Source organism: Ranitomeya imitator, chromosome 8 (assembly GCF_032444005.1).
Source record: "Ranitomeya imitator isolate aRanImi1 chromosome 8, aRanImi1.pri, whole genome shotgun sequence".
Classification (NCBI taxonomy): domain Eukaryota; kingdom Metazoa; phylum Chordata; class Amphibia; order Anura; family Dendrobatidae; genus Ranitomeya; species Ranitomeya imitator.
This window is the reverse complement of record NC_091289.1, coordinates 31,671,113-31,689,884: the sequence shown is the minus strand read 5'-3', so window position 1 is coordinate 31,689,884 and position 18,772 is coordinate 31,671,113. Positions and strand designations below refer to the sequence as shown.

Sequence of the window (18,772 nt, the reverse complement as noted above, 5' to 3'; positions counted from 1 at the left end):
CTGGTATACCAAGCACCAAAATATCATCTCATATGTGCAATTTTGATGAAACTTATTAGTTTTCACCATTTTCATTGTGTTCTATGAGACTATTAATAATTACATCAATGAATAAATAAACTCAGGAAAATACGTTTTAGTACTCAAGAAAAATAAAAAAAGGATGAAAATTAGAGGGTGAAAGAAAAAAAAACTTTAAATTTAAAGTGCAATAGTTTCGGTTTATGTAAAAAAATTTATTTACTTGATGCGTAATGTACATGACAGAGAATCCAAAAAGAGGCAGAGAAGAGAGGGGTTTTCCCTCTGTACATAATAAAATGTGATCTTTAGGTAAGAAACAAACAAAACAAATCTTACAAAGTCATTTATATATATAAATATTTTGTTTATATTGCAAGAACATAGAAAAAAAAAAGGATCTATTTTACATTCCACTTATGATCCCACTCAGAATGCGGTGCAGTCTCCTGATCCGTTGGCTGACTGAATGAATTTGTGAAATGGTTTTCCCCTGATGTTTGGTTGCCCAATATAGGAGGGTATACACCGGATCCAAGAAAAGTCTGATGTGTGAGAAGGTTGAAAGGGGAAATACCTAACTGCTTGCTGCTGTAGTCCCGGAAAGAGAGGTCATCTCCTGTCACACTGCTATTGTCACCTGTCGTGGAACCGGCTGTGGAGATGGGCGTCACCGGCTGCATGTAATCGGCATCAATGATGGGAGACCTCGGATTTACGCCCTCGTTCTTCGCATCTTCAGCTTCTGATAGGGTTGCAGCTCCACCTCTCTCTGATTTAGGGTTTGCAGAGTTGGCGCATAATTCAATTTCTAGCGATCCGTCGGCAGAATCCAGAGACATGTCGTCCTCTTCCTTAACATCAGCTGTCCCGAGAACTGTTTTACAAAGAGAATTGGCCACATTAAATGAGACATTACTTATTCAAGCAATATAAAGTCAGAACTTTCTGGCATTTGAGCGTGTCATAGGCAAGGAAGCAATTTACCTTCAAGTTCAATTAGGAAAAACACAGCAGAAACCATACGGAATTATATATTTATAAATGATTCAAATCTATACATATAATAGATTACCATAAAATCACAGTGGTGTACTGAAATAAAAAAAAAAAAAAATAAAAAAAAACAACGAGTGGAAACCATTTAAAAATCTAAAACATGGCAAAAAGCATTCAGACAGAGAATATGATAAAAGGATATATCTTTATTCAATAAAATAAAAAATGACAATGTAAATGTGCACGTACCAAAATACATATATGTTTTGACATAGAATTAAAGCATAAAAATTCTTACGTATATATAAAAAACAATTTTACAAACAGCGGTTTTAAGGTAAAAATTAAAAAAAAATCCCCCCACCCAATTTTTCCCCCCTTTTCAAAAAAGGCCCCAGTAAAATTCCAAAAGTATAATCAAATGTGAGCCTCACATGAAGGCAGGAGGTAATTAAAGTGCACAAATCAAAAATCAATAACAAAATCAATTGTAAGAGTTTAATGTCGCAGCCAAAAATAACACCTATCTGGTCTCATTGACGGGCAAGGTAGGCCACGTTCAAGAAACTATCACCATTAACCGGGGCAATGTACTACCGCAATCAAGGGGAGAAGTGGCTGCTGGAGGATGCTCCCTCTCCTCATCTGTGGCGACATTCAAAACCATTCCAAGGCGGTGGCAGCTCTCCTAGCCAAGGTAGATGACCTGGAAAACCGCCAAAGGCGCAACAATGTCCAACTGGTCAGCGTCCAGGAGAAAGTGGTGAGAGGGGATACTGATGGGCTTATCGAAAAGTGGCTGTTAGAGATTTTAGGAGAGAACAACAACAACAAAAAAAAAACTCTCCCATTGTTTGCAGTGGATGGGGCTCACAGTGTCATTGCGAGACCAGGCCCAGTGAGACGGCCTCATAGACCTATCCTGATGAAAATTCTTCACTCAAGGATGGGGACACAAGGCACGTGATCTGCCAGATTTTACTCTTAGAGGCCAAAAAGTCTAGTTTTTTCACGATTTTTCAGACGAAGTACAGTGCAAGAGATCCATGCTCCTTAACATTAAAAGAAGAATGCGTGCACTGGGTCTCCAATACTCCATGATATATCATGCCAAGTTGAGAGTTGTTGCGCTCGGTTCTACTACATTTTTTTAAAACCTGAGCGATGCTTTGAGATGACTGGGCACACATGAGCGTCAGATCTGGCAGGAGAGAGGAGGTGGAGGATCATAACTTTATGAGGTTTGTTTTATCAAGTGTCAGTTGTGGATTTGCACTTACATGTGTGTAATAAGCATTACACGTTCAGGATTTTTTGCGTTTTTTCGCTATAAAAACGGATACATTAAGCATCCTATTAGAATGCAATCTGCAATTTTTGCGCACATGTTGCATTTTTTTCCGCGGCAAAATTGCATTCTGGAAAAAAACGCAGCATGTTCATTCTTTGTGCAGAATCGCAGGGATTCCGCACACATAGGAATGCATTGATCCGCTTACTTTCCACATGTGGCTATGCCCATCATGCGGGAAATAAGCCTATCTTGTGTGGCTGGTATCCAGTGTGGAGGAGAGGAGACTCTCCTCCAGACCCTGGGAACCATATAATTGTTTTAAAAAAAAAAAAAAAAAATTAAAATAAAAAATCGTGATATTCTCACCTTCCGGCCTTCCCGGCAGCCGTCCAGCTCCTCGCGTAGTGTTTGACGAGTGTGACCAACCTGTTTTAATCTGCCATCTGCGGCGACGTTTCGGTACAATGACCTTTATCAAGCACCGGACCGGTGTGGCGCTGTCTTCTTCTTTGTTATGGATTGGACTTTGTAGCTGGGCTGACCCCCTGGCAGTGACGTGCGCCACTAAGCCTATTAAGGCCGTATGGGTGTAAGGTGCGGTTTAACGCATTTTTTTTTATTTTTGAGTGTGACCAACCTGTCAATCGGTTTTCCAAGCGATGCTACAGATTCCGCATGCGTTTTACCCGCGGCACAGTTGTGGAATTTCCGCGGAAATTCCGGACGTGTGCACATAGCCTTACACTTCTGGTTTTCTAATGTTGCAGAGCTGCCTGGCTGAGCTCCAGGCTAGCTTTAGAGTTATTCTTGAGAGAGGGTGGATTGTTATATAAAGTGGGGCTCAATAATTGCCATGTGAAATTTATTGAGTGTATTATTTCACTGGTCACACTGCGAGGGAAAAAGAATGGTTGGCTTGGAGTATTCCTATGCCCCAGCCCTTACAGGTAGGGGTTAGTAGTCTATGTTACCGGGGAAGGGGTGTTTTTTGCAGGGTGTGATTATAGTTGGGTTGATTTGATAAATTTATATTGCTGGGACAAGTGGACTTGTGGAGGGTATGGGCTGATATTTCGATGAGGTCAATGCTGCTCACTGATGCTGCGCTCGCAGCAGCTAATTTACCAGTGGTTCTCAGCCTAGACGGTCGCATCTTGGCACCGTCCAGGTTGAAATCTAGTAATCCTCAGACATGGATTGCGGTGTGGGGCAGAACGATTCACAGGGGAAGGATATTATTGTTTTTTTATTTTTTTATTATGGGTGACAAAGGATTCAATGGAATGGGAGTTATTTTTAAATAATAAAGTAAAAAGTGTTTTTATTTAAAAACACTTTATTCTGGCTGTGTCATAACTATAGGATTAGTAATGGATAGGCGTCTTATAGACACCTCTCCATTCGTAATCTGTGGGTTTGATGTCACCTGACAATACAAAGGTGACATCAACCCCACAAATATGAACCCCACTTTCCACCACTACAGGGCCCTGAGCTGTCTGATTTAGCTAGGCTGGTTGTCAAAAAATGGGGGACCCCACGCCGTTTAAAAAAAAAAAATAATAATTTAAATAATTGTTCCGTTGTGAACTAATGGGCACCGTATCTAGACAGAGAACACAATATCAAATAAGTACCTGTCTCCTTTTCTTCAGTGGCCATATTGGGCAAGAATATTCCTTCACTGCTCGAACTAGGAAGGCCAACAAGCTTGGTAAAATTCTTCATGAACTCATCCATTCTCGTCACCACAATCCCATTGTCAGAATAATGAAGAAACAGAGATTCCTTTTTCTCTGGAATAAGATATTCATTTTGTGTTTAGTCTGTCAGAGGGCAAACAGTATGGCACATAATAGAAATGTACAGTTGTTACCTGTCAGAAATATGAGGTGTCGCTGCTGTATGTTTTGGACCTGAAGTTTGATTAAGCACTCGAGTTCTGGAGCTTGTCGGTTCTGAGAATCACAGTAATGATAAGAAAGAATTTCTACTAGATGCTTCTTCTGATATGTATTGAAGAGGGCCAACATATTCAGCGCATTTGGTTTTGTCCTAAAATGGGATCAGAGGACGAAATTAAAGTAGAAATATCATACTGACGTTTTATTAACTAATGAAGGAAGCAGTGGAAAGACAAACGTAAAATAACCATCCAAGGACATTACTTTGGCCCACTGTTAAATGGGTTTTCTAGTTTTATGCAAATAAAATTGTCACAATGTAAATGGAAAGTTTAACAAATTTGTAATACACTGTTTTAGAATGCCTCACAACCTTCAAGATATCCATTTGCCCTCAAAGAACACTCTTGCTCATCAGAGCATGAAAACAAAAACAAATGATAAATAAGAGAGCATAACCAGTTATGCTTTGCACCATTATATTCCACAGCACATACATCATCATCACTGTCCACATTGGGGCTCACAATCTAAATCTCCATCAGTATGTCTGGCGTGTGGAAAAAAACCCACACAGCTAGAATATACAAACTCCATGAAGATGTCTTTTGTGAGATTTGAACCTAGGACCCCAGTGCTAACCACTGAGTCAGCGTGCAGCTCTCAACTGAAAAGTGGATATAACAGTATTCTGTCACTGCTTATTAAGCTAAATACAGCCACAGAAATTGTAATTTGGTCTCAAGGGCCATGCCATCAAATTGAGAGCCCGAGCTCTGGTGGTAGAATGGGCCTTGTGATAGAAGATCGGGGCGGTCGGGGAGACGCCAGGGGGAGTCTGCTGTAAGTTGTACGATGTCGAAGTACCATGTACGTCTGGGCCAGTCCGGTGCGATTAGGATGGTTGGAACTCCCTCTTGCTTGATCTTCCTCACCACCCTGGATATCAGGGGGAGAGGCGGAAAAATGTACAAAAGCTGGAACTGGGTCCAGTCCTGAACCAGAGCGTCTGCTCCGAGTGACCGCGGATCGTGTTCTGGCCATGAAGTTGGAGACCTTGGCATTGAAGTGGGATGCCATTAGGCCCACATCCGGGGTCCCCCAGCGATGGCAGCTCTGGCGAATAATTTCGGGATGGAGAGACCACTCTCCCGAGTATTCCTTGTCCGCTGAGGAAGTCTGCTTCCTAGCTGTCTACACTTGGATGCCGAGAGAACCGACCCTGTGTCCTCTGCCCAGTGGAGGATATGTGACACTTCTCGCATCGCCTGGGTACTGCGGGTCCCCCCTTGGTGATTCACATATGCCACAGCCGTGGCATTGTCCGACTGTATTCTGATGTGAGAGACTGCCAGTAAGTGATGAAAGGCCCTCAATGCCAGGAGGATGGCACGAATTTCCAGGATGTTGATGGGCATGGTCGCTTCCACTGGGGACCACTTGCACTGTGCCCTGTGGTGTAGGTGCATTGCACCCCAACCCGTCAGGCTCGCATCGGTGGTCAGAACCTTACATTGACCTGTGAGAAAGGATTTCCCCTTTGCTAGCGAGGTAGGCTTGAGCCACCAGTGCAGGGACCTCTTGGTTGACGACATTAGCCCGAACTCCCTGTTGAGAGCGAAAGGGTCCTTGTCCCAGGACTTGAGGATGGCTAGTTGGAGAGGCCTGAGGCGAAACTGGGCAAATGGGATGGCATCTATTGGTGCCCCCATCCTGCCGAGGACTCATGGCAAACCGGAGAGATCGAGGGGGTTTGCAGAGGAGGGTGCGAACTCTTAGGCGGAGAGCCAGTGCTTTGTCTTTGGGAAGGAGCACTAGACCCCTAGAGGTGTTGAATAGCATTCTCAGGAAGGTCAGAGACTGACTCGGGGTTGGTGATGACTTTTGTAGGTTGACTAACCAGCCAATGCGACTCAGTGTCAACTGTGATTGAGACGCTGAGCTCGATGTCCTTGAAGGTGGGAGCCTTGATGAGTAGATCGTCCAAGTATGGAATGACTACTATGCCTCTGGAGTGCAGGATGTCCATGGTGGCTGCCATGGCTTTGGTAAACACTCTGGGAGCCGTGGTGAGTCCGAACGGGAGAGCCACGAACTGGTAGTGGTCCTGGTCGATTGCGAACCTGAGAAATCGCTGATGGGCAGGTGCAATCGGTATATGCAGGTATGCGTCTTGTATGTCTATGGAGGCGAGATAGTCTCCCTTCTCCATGGACGCAATGATGGACCAAAGGGACTGCATGCGGAAGTAACGGACCCGTACATATTTGTTGAGTTGTTTTAGGTCCAGTATGGGCCGCACACTGCCTCCTTTCTTGGGGACTACGAATAGATTGGAGTAGAACCCTCGGAAGCGCTCGGCCGTGGGGACCGGTACTATGACTCCTGCTTGAAAAAGCGAGGAGATCGCTTTTCGGAAGGCATGAGCCTTGGCTGGTGGTTTTGGGGGGACAGAGAGGAAGAATCGGTCCGGTGGGTTGGAGGTGAACTCCATCTTGTATCCGGAAGACACTAGTTCCCTGACCCACCTGTCTTCTGTAATAGGCAGCCAGACTTCATGAAAGGGCAAAAGTCGGCTGCCTACAGGTGTGGTGTCTTTCGGAGTCCGAGTTATGATGAGGAGAAAGTCTGAGATTTTCCTCCTCTGGGCTGCTTCTGACTGCCAGGTTTTGTCCGACCTTTGCGTCGACCGTGAGTTGTCCCTGCGTGGGGAACGGTTACGATTTTGTGCTGGACGCGAGATGGACCAGCCTGAAGAATTCCGAAAGGATCGGAATCAAGTTTGGTTACGCTTCTTGTAAGTGCGTTTAGGTTTCAGTTGGGGAAGAGAGGTACTCTTACCCCCGGTGGCGTTGGATATCATCGTGTCCAACTGTTCACCAAAAAGTCACCCACTGGAGGTAGGGGAGGTGCGTGAGGGACTTCTTTGAGGCTGCGTCTGTTTTCCATTCCCACAGCCAGAGGCATGACTCTGCAGAGCCTGAAGCACTGTGAAGGTTAGGTTATCTATAGACTGCATCATAGATTGCAACATCTGAGTGACCCATTCCGGCGTGGCATTAGACACCGAAGCATTGGCAGGGGCTTCTTAGGGCTCTGACACAGTAGTCTAAGTGCAGTCCTGGCAGTGTGGGTATGTGCTCCCACTGGGAAGAGCGGTCCTGCAGGCTGTGCAGAATGCATAATAGCAGTCCTGCCTGGTTCTCTTGGACCTTGAGCCTGGCATAGTGCACAGAGTGCAGAAGGGCTGGCTATGCAGAGGACCTTACAGGGGTAGCTATGCAGAGGAACCTATAAGGGAGCCTTATAGGGAATATGGATTCACAGCCAAGTAAAACAACCCAGCTGTGATCTTACACCAACAGTTTGCCCCTAGGTCCAACGCCGAAGAACCACAATCCTGTGCCCCCCCCCCCCCCCCCCCCCCCGGAGACTGGCTGGTCTGGTCCTGCAGGGTTAATCCTTCCTGCAGTAGAAATGGCCCCCGAGGAGAAGAGAAAGGGGGAGAAGGGGGCGGAGAGCTGAGAAAAAAGGCGGCAAAGCTGTGTAAAAACCTGCCCTGTCTCGATCCACCCCCTCTATGACACTGTAGAGTGTCATATTTGTCATCCGGGGGGCGGCGGCTTCAGCTAGGCCGAAGCCGCGGCTTAAATTAGATGACTGATGCCCAGAAAGGCTCCAGGCCGGCGTGGAATTCCGGAAGGGGGTCGGATCTGAACAGGATCCCCCCGGATTTAAAGGCAGGATTGCGGTGGAGGTGTAAGCAAAGGGGGGGGGGGCCTGTAAAGGGTTCCCCTGAGGCAGTATAGAGCTGGTGCTGCCGCAGAGACAGGGGCGCAGGGAGCCCTGTGTCTCTATTGTGCCATGCCTGCCTGCACTCCCCCCGGCCCCGACAGGAGCCCACAGTTGGGCTGGGGTCCCTGGATGCAGGTTCAATGTGCTGGCCCATGCTGGGAGCTGCAGAATGCTGCCCGTACAGGCCCTACCTGAGGCGTCTTAACCTAATGCCCCCAGAGGGGGATTAGAGAGGGTGCTGCTGACACCTTCAGGGGGCTTTATCATCGCCTCGACCTCAACCCAGAAAACCAAAAGGAATTGGGGAAGGAGGGGGGCGGGGCTCGACTTCGAACCAGCACCCGAGGGACTGGGGAAGGAGCGACATGGGGAAAAAAAACCATCTCGACTTCAACCGGGCGCCCCGTAATAGGGGGCCGAGGAAGGAGCCATGCCGGGAGTCTCACAGGAGACCCACTTTTCTTCATCTGTAATCCGTCGGGGGGAAAAAACGGAGTAAAAAATCTTAGGTGTGCCTCCTATGCGACACTAAGCAAAAACTGGAGAAGTCTGACACCATCCAGGGGTGTATACTGCAGGGGAGGAGCCACGGTTAATCTTTTTCAGATTATGCACAGTGTCGCCTCCTAGTGGACAGCAGCATAACACCCATGGTCCTGTGTCCCCCAATGAGGCGACAGAGTAAGGGTTTTTACTTTTATAAGGCCTTTGGCCCCTACAAGGTGATGCACCTGGTTTAAACAGTCATGTTGTGCTGACTACTTTAAACCGCTCTTCTCATTTACATCTCCATGATTCCTTCCCTGTGATCCAGAATATATGTCATGCAGACAACAAAGTTACCACTAGTGATAAGCAAGTACTCGTTGCTCGGGTTTTCCAGAGCACGCTCTGGTGGTCTCTGAGTATTTGTGACTGCTCGAAGATTTAGTTTTCCTTGCCGCAGCTGCATGATTTGCGGCTACTAGCCTGCTTGATTACATGTGTGGATTCCCAAGCAACCAGACAACCCCCACATATACTCAGCCTGGCTAGTATCCGTAAATCATCCAGCTGCGGCAAGGAAAACAATCTCTGAGCAGTCAAATACTCGGACACCACCCGAGCGTGCTCGGGAAAACCCGAGCGAGTATACTCGCTCATCACTAGCTACCACCTTACTCAGGAGGTTTTCTCTTCATTAATTAACAACAACTATCATACCGGTTTCAAAATAAAATCCGCAAAAACCTGTATTACTTTATACAGCGATTAAACATTATTTGAATAAACAGCACAACCTCTAATGAACAGTTATACTCTTCTCAAACTAAGGAGGTGACTAATGCAAGGCACCAATCTCTAATGATCACAAGCAAACATACAGCTAGATGAAAATCTGTACACTTCAACACTTATTTCTGCTCTAGTAGAAAAAGAAGTTATAACATAGCAATAGACCAGGTACTCCATCATAGAAAAAGATAGTCCAACAAGCAGGGGGCACTTCATAAAACCTCAAGCTTTATTAAAAACCATATTAAAATCCAAAAACGGAGCTGTGTATATACTCTCGCCAAAATGTTTCAGAGTGCATCTGTTCTACGCCAGTGGTCCCCAACCTTTTTGACCTTGAGAGCCACATTCAGCTGTGCAAGAGGGTCACGAGCCACATCCAGCTACTGCCCCTTACAGTAGTGGCAACCAAAGCCCCCATTAAGGGTGTAATGAAAACCAAAGCTTTTCCACACAAATCACCCCAAAGCAGACTACCAAGATCCAGTGGTTCCCACCACACCCCACCACATTCAGCATTCTCCCATCATGCACTCGCAACATAGTCACATCCATCTTCAAGTACCTCCTCTGACCAGTGGTATCATCCTGTCTCCAGCATACCATACTTAAATTATCTCTCAACGCCCAAGACCAGTAGAAGTGTACCCAAATCTCCACACAAAGTTCACCATTTTGAGATGTGCTCTTCATACCAGTTTACTAAATCTGGAGCTAATGCACCAAGCCAGCAGACAGCCGCAAGCCATAATTCATGGGACCGCGAGCCACATGTGGCTCCCGAGCTACAGGTTGGGGACCCCTGTCTTACGCAGTAAAAAAGATGCAGTTTGAAACATGGAGGAGCCTGAGTATATAATGTAGCCAACAAGTTTTTGACAGTATAAGTACTTACTGAGAAAGTCATAAATACGGATGCAGTCAGACATTTCGGCTAGATTATACACATGGGCACCATGTGAATTTTAATGTAATTTGAATAAAACTGGATAGTTTTTATGGATAAGGGATTACCTGATTCTCAGTTTTCCATCATCCTGTCTTGGTACTTCCATACACGGGAAGGATTATCATAAAGAGTGGGGAACGGATGATATTCTGGGTGCCCCATTATGGCATAAAGACGACATGAACCATACATGGAAGAACTGTATTACATTCCCCATCCAAAGTCTGCAGACCAGTTTCCATAGCCATCAGCTGATCACCTAGTCTTTATGTAGCCAAAGTCAGGGTTGATAATGGTGCACTGTATTCTAGTTGGGGCAACCTCTTTACTCAGTGACCAATTGACCTGTCACACAGACCTATTTATATAACGAACAAAATCTAAAAACTTATTGTAGAATATCTAACAAAACAAAGTGTTGTCTTTGTTCTCAGTATAATAAATGCAACTTTCCACTCTTGCCTAGGATACCATCTGTGACACGATGAGGGTGACCCTAACTTGCAGCAACACAATGCCTCACCTTCCAAGCTCCTTCAGTTTTTTCTGAAATTTGCAATGGATTTTCAGTTGCCATTTTTGTTCAGGAGTGTTTATTTGTTCAAGAAAGAGGAGGAATTTTTCTAGTTTACCTACAAAACAATACAAAGCATCAGTATACAAATTAAAGAGTGCAACTATAAGACAGTGATGTTTAACAAGAAAATTAAACTCACAGATGGCATGTGCTGAATTATCACATTACAGTAACCTATTTGAAGATTTTGTTGGAATATAAGGTATTGATGACCTATCCGCATAAACCGGTGCAAATAATTGATTTGTGACAACCTTATCCCGTGGATATGATATCAATACTGTACCACCCCTCCACTAGTATTAATGGAATTAAGTCAACAAAATCCATCACCCCCTACTGTCAGAACATGAAAGTTTGTTTATCACAACACTTAATCTCAAAAGCTCCATTACCAGTCTGAGGTTTTGGATACAGAAATAAGTTATGCACTGTTAAATTTAGTCAGGGTTAAAATAATTAGGGTTAAAGTGGCTATTAAAGAGATCTTACCAGCTGTGACAGAATCTGGATTTAGCACAGAGTCATCAGGAACAATAAATCCTCCAGACACAAAAAGTTCATTATATGTGCGGTTCTTCAAATCATCTAAACTGTCAACACCGGCAAAACTGACGCACGATCTCTTCTTCAATTCTGTCAAGGACGGTATCTATTAAAGTGAGGAATCAAAAGAAAACTAGGAATGAATTCACCACTGAAATTAACATATAAAAGATAAAAAGGTAAAATCTGGAAAACCATGGAAGTAAAAACATAACAGATTGTCAACATGACCAAACATGATGACTATAACTCACCGTATGAATATTTTTCTCAATATCTTCATTGTGGATAATGATTAAGAGTTTATTAAACGCTGAGCTTTCGTGCACATACTGGTCTGGGTGACAGTGTATATTACCAAGTTTTGTCAGGTAATCCTTAATATAAAAAGATAAAATGAGACAATGTTACTTATTGCGAAAAGACGAGACTCAAAAGAACAATCCAAAACCCCTCTGAGGGTATAAATAAAGTAGCATAAAAACGCCTGTCCATGATCCACTGGCAGAGGAATTTCTCTAGTTTCTTGGTGTTCTGTTTCGACACAGCACCACATGACTGAGGGCGGCCTTCCAGTTCTGTTCGTAGATTCCGTGCGCACAAAGGCTGAACAGACAAGTCCCTTGCAGTCGCTGTTGTCCCAACGTTAACGTGCGGCAGAGACATGGTGTTGAATTAGATGTATAAGGACAGTCACACAGCCGTAGAACACAGATTATTGCATTGTGATGCTCGGATTGGCGGTGGCTCTTCTGACCAGAGTGTGACAGCATGTATTTCTATGCAGAGGTCACATTCAGGTAAGGAGAGCCGATGGGCCAGTCCGAGCACTACGATGCCATCGCCATCAGTGTTATACAGCGATCTGACTGCGCCCTAAGCACAAATGTCACCTCCGTGTGCGCACATGGTCTTGGAGGACGGAAATATTTGAGGTGCAGAAGAAAAAGTACGCTCGGACTTGTTCGGTCCCACCTCAGCTGGGTGGCAGCATGGTCATCCTAACGTGGTTAATTTGTACCATTCTTTAACATTAGTGATGAGCGAATATACTCGTTACTCGAGATTTCCCGAGCACGCTCGGGTGTCCTTAGAGTATTTTTTAGTGCTCGGAGATTTCGTTTTTTTCTCCACAGCTGGATGATTTACAGCTACTAACCAGCCTGATTACATGTGGGTATTATCTAGCAACCAGGCAACCCCCACATGTACTTAGCCTGGCTAATAGCTGTAAATCATTCAGCTGAGGCGATGAAAACGAAATCTCCGAAAACTAAAAAATACTCTGAGGACATCTGAGCGTGCTCGGGAAATCTCGAGTAACGAGTATATTCGCTCATCACTATTTAACATGTAATAACTATGAAAAAGTAGGTTTTATTGCATTAATCATTGTATTAATCTGGTCATATGAAGTTGCCAGAAAATTAGTCTGCGCAGTGCCAGCTCTAGCCATTCTTTAACATGTCATTTCCTAAATTCCCTAAAACGATCTTTGTCTAGCAACAGATTCGATTTAACATGCGATAATGAACAATCATTGATCAGTGACTTTACAAACAATAATAGAGATGAGCATACATAAAATTAAAAGATCAGGAGTTTGTACAGGACAGTTCATACCCGATGTTAAACGTCGAACACAAGGATTTTTGCAGCTCAAACGTTCGGGTCCCAGTTCTGGTACCTGTACCGAACTTTGGAATAAAAGTTCAGGTCAGATATCAGAACTCGATCTGCCACATGAACGCTGATCCCAAAACATTAAAATTTCAGTTAGAAAAAAAGTCCACATGTATACAAGTATTAATAAGCATATGGACATCTCATGTCGTTTGGAGAATTGTAAATGTAACACAGGTCTATTTCAGAATCATCTTACCTTGATTTCAGCACATAACGTGTTTTCTTCCAGTTCTGCATGAATGTAAAATTTTACCATGTTTAAGATTTTGTTTTCGGGAGCGAAAATCTTCGTTAAATTCATGAAGACTTCCCTATTTAATTGAATTTTTAAAAAATCACTAATCTCCACATTTTTAACTACGCCATCCTGTGAAGTAGAAGGTGCTGTATCTATATGAGGAGCAGGACTTCCAAGTGGTGGAGTGTCCAGCTCCTTGTCGGAAGAAGCCTCCTCTGTGCAACCATTATGATCCAACCCAGGCTTTAAAGTCAGAGAAATGTCCACTTTAGGTGTATACTCAGCTGTACCGCATCCTTCCGGCTCACGCTCTAAAGCGCCCATATTTTCTTTACTTTCATAAAATTCATCTGTAGGTCTTGCACGTGAATTTACAATAATATCCAGCTTCACACGTAGGTCCTCAACATACTGCTGCACAGATATCTCAGAGGCTTGGGTTGAAATCCATTCTGAAAGTTTGACCACTCTGTCCTCTGAAGACAGTAAAGGAGTTGAGATTGCATTAAACGAAATATCTTTTGCTCTTAAAACCTCTTGAAGCTGTTCTGAAAACTTGCTGTACACATCCACAACAGTTTGCTCAATCAATCCATCATGACAGTGTTTGCTCTTAAAATGTCCTTTCTTTCTGAAATCTCGGTAAGGCCCTTTATCGCTTCTGGAAGAATGCCTTCTTCCTTTCCTATACACTTCAAGTGGGGAATATCCAGAACCTTTGCATCGCCTTGTGTGGTTAATTCTCGGATCATTTGGAAGAGCATCTTCTTGTGGTGAAGAATACACAGACTGATCTTCAATGAGCCTTAACCCTAAAAATGGAGAGATGATGGGAGGATACAATTACATGATCTATAACTACACAAAAGCATGATCATAGCCTTTTATCAGCAAGTTAAACCTACAATTATTATATCCACCCAAGTATAAAAAGGTGGATACAATTTCAATACTGAACTTTCCCTTTATTCACCATTTCCACAAAGCTCTGAATTCATACAAATTCATCACTCAAATTGTGGCAATTCTTTAATATACAGTGGAAATCAAGAGTATTCAATCCGCATTGAAAATTAATGGTGTTGTCCAGGCTTGGAGTACAAGTGTTTGTCATATGAATCCTCACAGCGCACAGTCAGGATTCTCCAGCACCAGGAGCAGACAGTCATTTGACTGCAAGTATATGATTTGCATATTTCTGGCCACATTCTGACTAGACTGTCTGGCCTCGCTCAATGTTTGTATTGAGTGAGGCAGTGTACATCTAGTATGCATGCATCCGCATGTGTGCAAATCGCATATTTGCCATCATGTGCCCGCCTGCTCCCAATGACAAAACGGAAGAATCCTGACAGCACGTCAAGTGTGCGCTGTGAGGATCACAAATTTGCAGTCACAGTCTTGTACCCCAAGCCTGGACAACTCTTTTAAAGTCTGTAGTCACTGTGTGACTGCAGACTTGTGAATCCTTACAGCTCAAGCATGGCAGGACAGGATTCTCCAGTGTCGGGGGGCGAGAGCAGTCGGTCATGTGACCACAAGTATGCGATTTGTATACTTTCAGCCACATTCCAACTAAAGGTACGCGGCCTCACTTAATACAAGTGAATTGAGAGAGACCAAGCACACGTATGCAAACTGCATATTTGCAGCTATCTCACCATCAGCACTGGAGAATCCTTACAGCAAACAGTGCACACGAAGTAAGGGTACCGTCACACAGTGGCATTTTGATCGCTACGACGGCACGATCCGTGACGCTCCAGCATCGTAACAATATCGCTCCAGCGTCGTAGACTGCTGTCACACTTTGCAATGTACGACGCTGGAGCGATAATTTCATGACGTATGTGCGATGTAGAAGCCGTTGGTTACTATGCGCACATCGTATACAATATCGTGCACACCTTTGTTACACCATGCGATCATGCCGCCACAGCGGGACACTAGACGACGAAAGAAAGTTTCAAACGATCTGCTACGACGTACGATTCTCAGCGGGGTCCCTGATCGCAGGAGCGTGTCAGACACTGCGAGATCGTAACTATATCGCTGGAACGTCACGAATCGTGCCGTCGTAGCGATCAAAATGCCAATGTGTGACGGTACCCTAAGGATTCAGAAATCTGCAGTCACATTGAGGGACTACAGACTTACAGATCTGGAAAACCCCTGTAAGGTTTATTAGCAAAATGTACAAACTTTTTTCAATAAATTAATCAAGCAAGAACAATTTAAATCGCTCAAAGCGGGTAATCTAACTAGTGGTTTCTCCAAATCCATGACAAAATACTACTTAACTACTGCAGTCTCAAAATCATTTACCCCTTCATGAGAAGTGGTTTTAATACTTGGTAAGTAAAAAAGTAGAAATGCGGCACATCCAAAAGGGGTTAACTAAACTGTCGTAGTCTTTATTAGAAATCCATAAAAACACGAACCAATTCAGGTGACATGTTAAAATCTGACGCATTTCTGGCAACAGCCCTTTAGCCATAAAATAAAGCACTGAAAACATGTGATCATATTTATATATGAATAGACCAATTGGAGTGGATATACCAAGTGACCAATAGTGAACTCCATTGCAAATATTTAACGGAGGACAAGATAACTCAGTTTATAGGTGGGACTCATCAGATGTAAGGCATAAAAGCTTGTCTGAAGGTTGAAAGGCCCATCCTACAAAAGGTGGCAAAGGTCTTTCCTTAATACTGCATGCTTTCCGTTGGCTGAGGATTAAACCAAAGAAATCCAGGGCGTCCAAGGTGTTTTCTCTGGATGGAGCCTTCACCACTAGGATTGCCCCTTCCATGACAATCTTTTGATTGGGGGCGTGCACATCGCCCTGTATGAGTTGTTATTTGATAACACCCACTTGCACTGAAAGCCAGATGCTGCTGAGAAGAATAAAGTTAATTTCCTCCTAGAAGCTGGGCTTTCAGTGCAGTGGCCAGGCAGCTTTGGAATGCCATCAATCTGCACATTAACACCGTATCTGCATGTTAATAAAGTTCCGGAACATGACTGCTTCCCTTTGATGAAGACTACCCTGAAGGCTACAAAGAGTTAACATTAAAAGAACAGTCAGCGGAGAAGAGGAATTGCTGGTCTGATTGTAAAAGTGGAATGGGGAGATGCGCATCTCGGCTTTCCACATTAGATTAACATATGGTACTCTCGCTCCAGTGACCAGACTACAGACCATAAGGATTCCAAGGGAAATCTTCAAAACCACACAACTGTTGAGTCGCTTCAAATCAGGATGGTGTAACAGACATCCTCCTTTGATACAGACATCCTCCTTTGAAGCAGAGAAACATATCCTTAACCAAGGGGGAAGTTTTGAGTCAGGAAAAAACCCTCATTGAGAGGAGTTCTGATAGTCTTGAGAGTGCGGCCCAGAGGGTTTTAGTGTAAATGCAGGTTTCTTTAGAATCAGAAAAATGGGAGGACTTCCTGTCACCACTGTGGGAAAATAAAGTCCCCACAGAGGAAAAACCTGTGGGATCACCTGGGTGGTTGTGAGCATCTACGACTTTAGAGAAGGGCATTCTTTGCCCAGATGAAAGCATAGAAAATTTAATTTCATAAAATCATAGAATGGTAGAGTTGGAAGGGACCTCCTGGGTCATCTGGTCCAACCCCCTGCTCAATGCAGGATTCACTAAACCATCTCAGACATATGTCTGTCCAGCCTCTGTTTGAAGACTTCCACGGAAGGAGAACTCACCACCTCTCGTGGCAGCTTGATCCACTCATTGATCACCCTAACTGTCAAAAAGTGTTTTCTAATATCTAATCTGTGTCTCCTCCCATTCAGTTTCATCCCATTGCTTCTATTTCATCCAGATTCAGAAAAGCCTACCTCCTATGATGGGAAGGCAAGTAAGGTAATTCTTTATGCTGGATTAGCCACCCGTGAACCAAGCTAAATGGAGCAATGAGTGTGCAACATAATTAGCTGTTGCCCCGTCTGCAAGCTGTGAGACATGAGAAGTCCAGAACTTTCTTCTGAGTGGCTCCAGAAGATGGGATCTCAAGTAATTTTCTATAGCACACCATACAGATCTCGTAGACTTAGGAAGCAGCAAATGCAGAGTGGAAAATACAGCTAGAAAGGTCACTTTGAAGAGGGGTCAAATGTTATTTGGAGGGTCATTAATGGTCAGGGCATCGGGTAGAAGCAACGTGGTGGTTCTGGGGAACAGGGACCTGAAAATTGACAGGAGCGGACCACTTCGCAACCAACTTCTGGTAAAAAAAAAAAGGCACAGGAAGGCACCCACGAGCAGCAGACGGCAGCGCCACCCCAGCCACTGAGTTGCTGCAGAGAGCAGGAGATTACAGATGTGCCTTCAGAAGTGAGGAGCCGAAAAGCTAATCTAAAAAAACACAAAACACAACTTTGACCACATACTCTAGTTGGGCATATGGACATCTCGCGGAGCTAGACCACTGTATCTGGATTCCAGTTCTTAACTATCTCTTGGGTTAAGAACTAGTGCTTAACCCAAGTACATCATATGCATAGATAACATGGTTCTCCAACCAAATTGGTTCAGAGACTAAAACAATTGAATTCAACTAATTTTCTGGTGCTGAAAATGAATATGATGCCTAAATTTGCTGGTTGGCTCTAATTTTAAAGATTCAGAGGAGGCTGTAATTATTTATGATACTTTTTATGTAGGCTTATATTGTTAACAGCTAGTCTATAACTTCATTTATTTAGTCTATTGTGCCTTCAGTATTCTATCATCTTAGGGTGACCAATCAAAACACGCCAACTCAGATGATATGATCCTAAATACAGTTGCATCACCCAATTTTATAAATGCTCTCTGTATAAGGTATTCAGTTTTAGGATTTCTAAGCTTAGTTTTTTAGCATATTAACATGTTTCTATGTTTTTTTTTCAGATATGCCTCATTCTTGCATTAACACGGGAAACGTTTTTTGGACCATATGTGGAGAAGTCACTTGAGTCACAAAGGCGAAACTTGACTACCAAGATAAGAAAAGCCTACAACCTGTATTTTGGCTGCAGAATAGGAGATCAGAACTAGAGTTGGGCTCCACACATACGCCTGCAATAGACGTGCATCACATCTTACCCAGTGGTTGCATGGGAAGAGGCAATCTATGTCTTTTCCAGTCCCAATGATCTGGAGAGAGCCAACCGACCACACTACCAATTGCTATTTCTGCGTGGTGCCCCCAGTAGGAAACGAGTCTTAAGGAAGAAGTGAACTTTATAGTATCAAAACATTCCATCTGTAATACGCCCAGTACCACATACAAAAGAACTGCTGGTTCCAAAAGCACCAAAAACATTTTCAGTCGATTCAAGTGAGGAACAAGAGGGCGCTAGGTGCCATGAAACATCTTCCTCTAAAGACCCAGACTTTGTCAGCAACCTCAGCTGAATCACACCTTCTAACACAGTGAACTCAACGATCTCGTTAGGTATATGGATCTGACCAAG

The 18,772-nt window shown here is 43.9% G+C and overlaps 1 protein-coding gene across 4 annotated transcripts in view; it reads right to left on the bottom strand.

Annotated features, from left to right (window-relative positions):
* Positions 1–215: 215 nt before the first annotated feature.
* TASOR (transcription activation suppressor) overlaps positions 216–18,772 on the bottom strand; it is an 89,553-nt gene continuing 70,996 nt past the window's right edge. For all 4 annotated transcript variants that reach the window (XM_069736686.1, XM_069736687.1, XM_069736688.1 and 1 more), the window contains 7 exons: positions 13,243–14,096; positions 11,615–11,737; positions 11,307–11,466; positions 10,761–10,869; positions 4,191–4,369; positions 3,952–4,110; positions 216–898 (listed from right to left, as the gene is read on the bottom strand). In XM_069736686.1, coding sequence (XP_069592787.1) covers positions 423–898; positions 3,952–4,110; positions 4,191–4,369; positions 10,761–10,869; positions 11,307–11,466; positions 11,615–11,737; positions 13,243–14,096 — 2,060 coding nt within the window. In that variant the 3' untranslated portion in view covers positions 216–422. The remainder of the gene's footprint in view (positions 899–3,951; positions 4,111–4,190; positions 4,370–10,760; positions 10,870–11,306; positions 11,467–11,614; positions 11,738–13,242; positions 14,097–18,772) is intronic.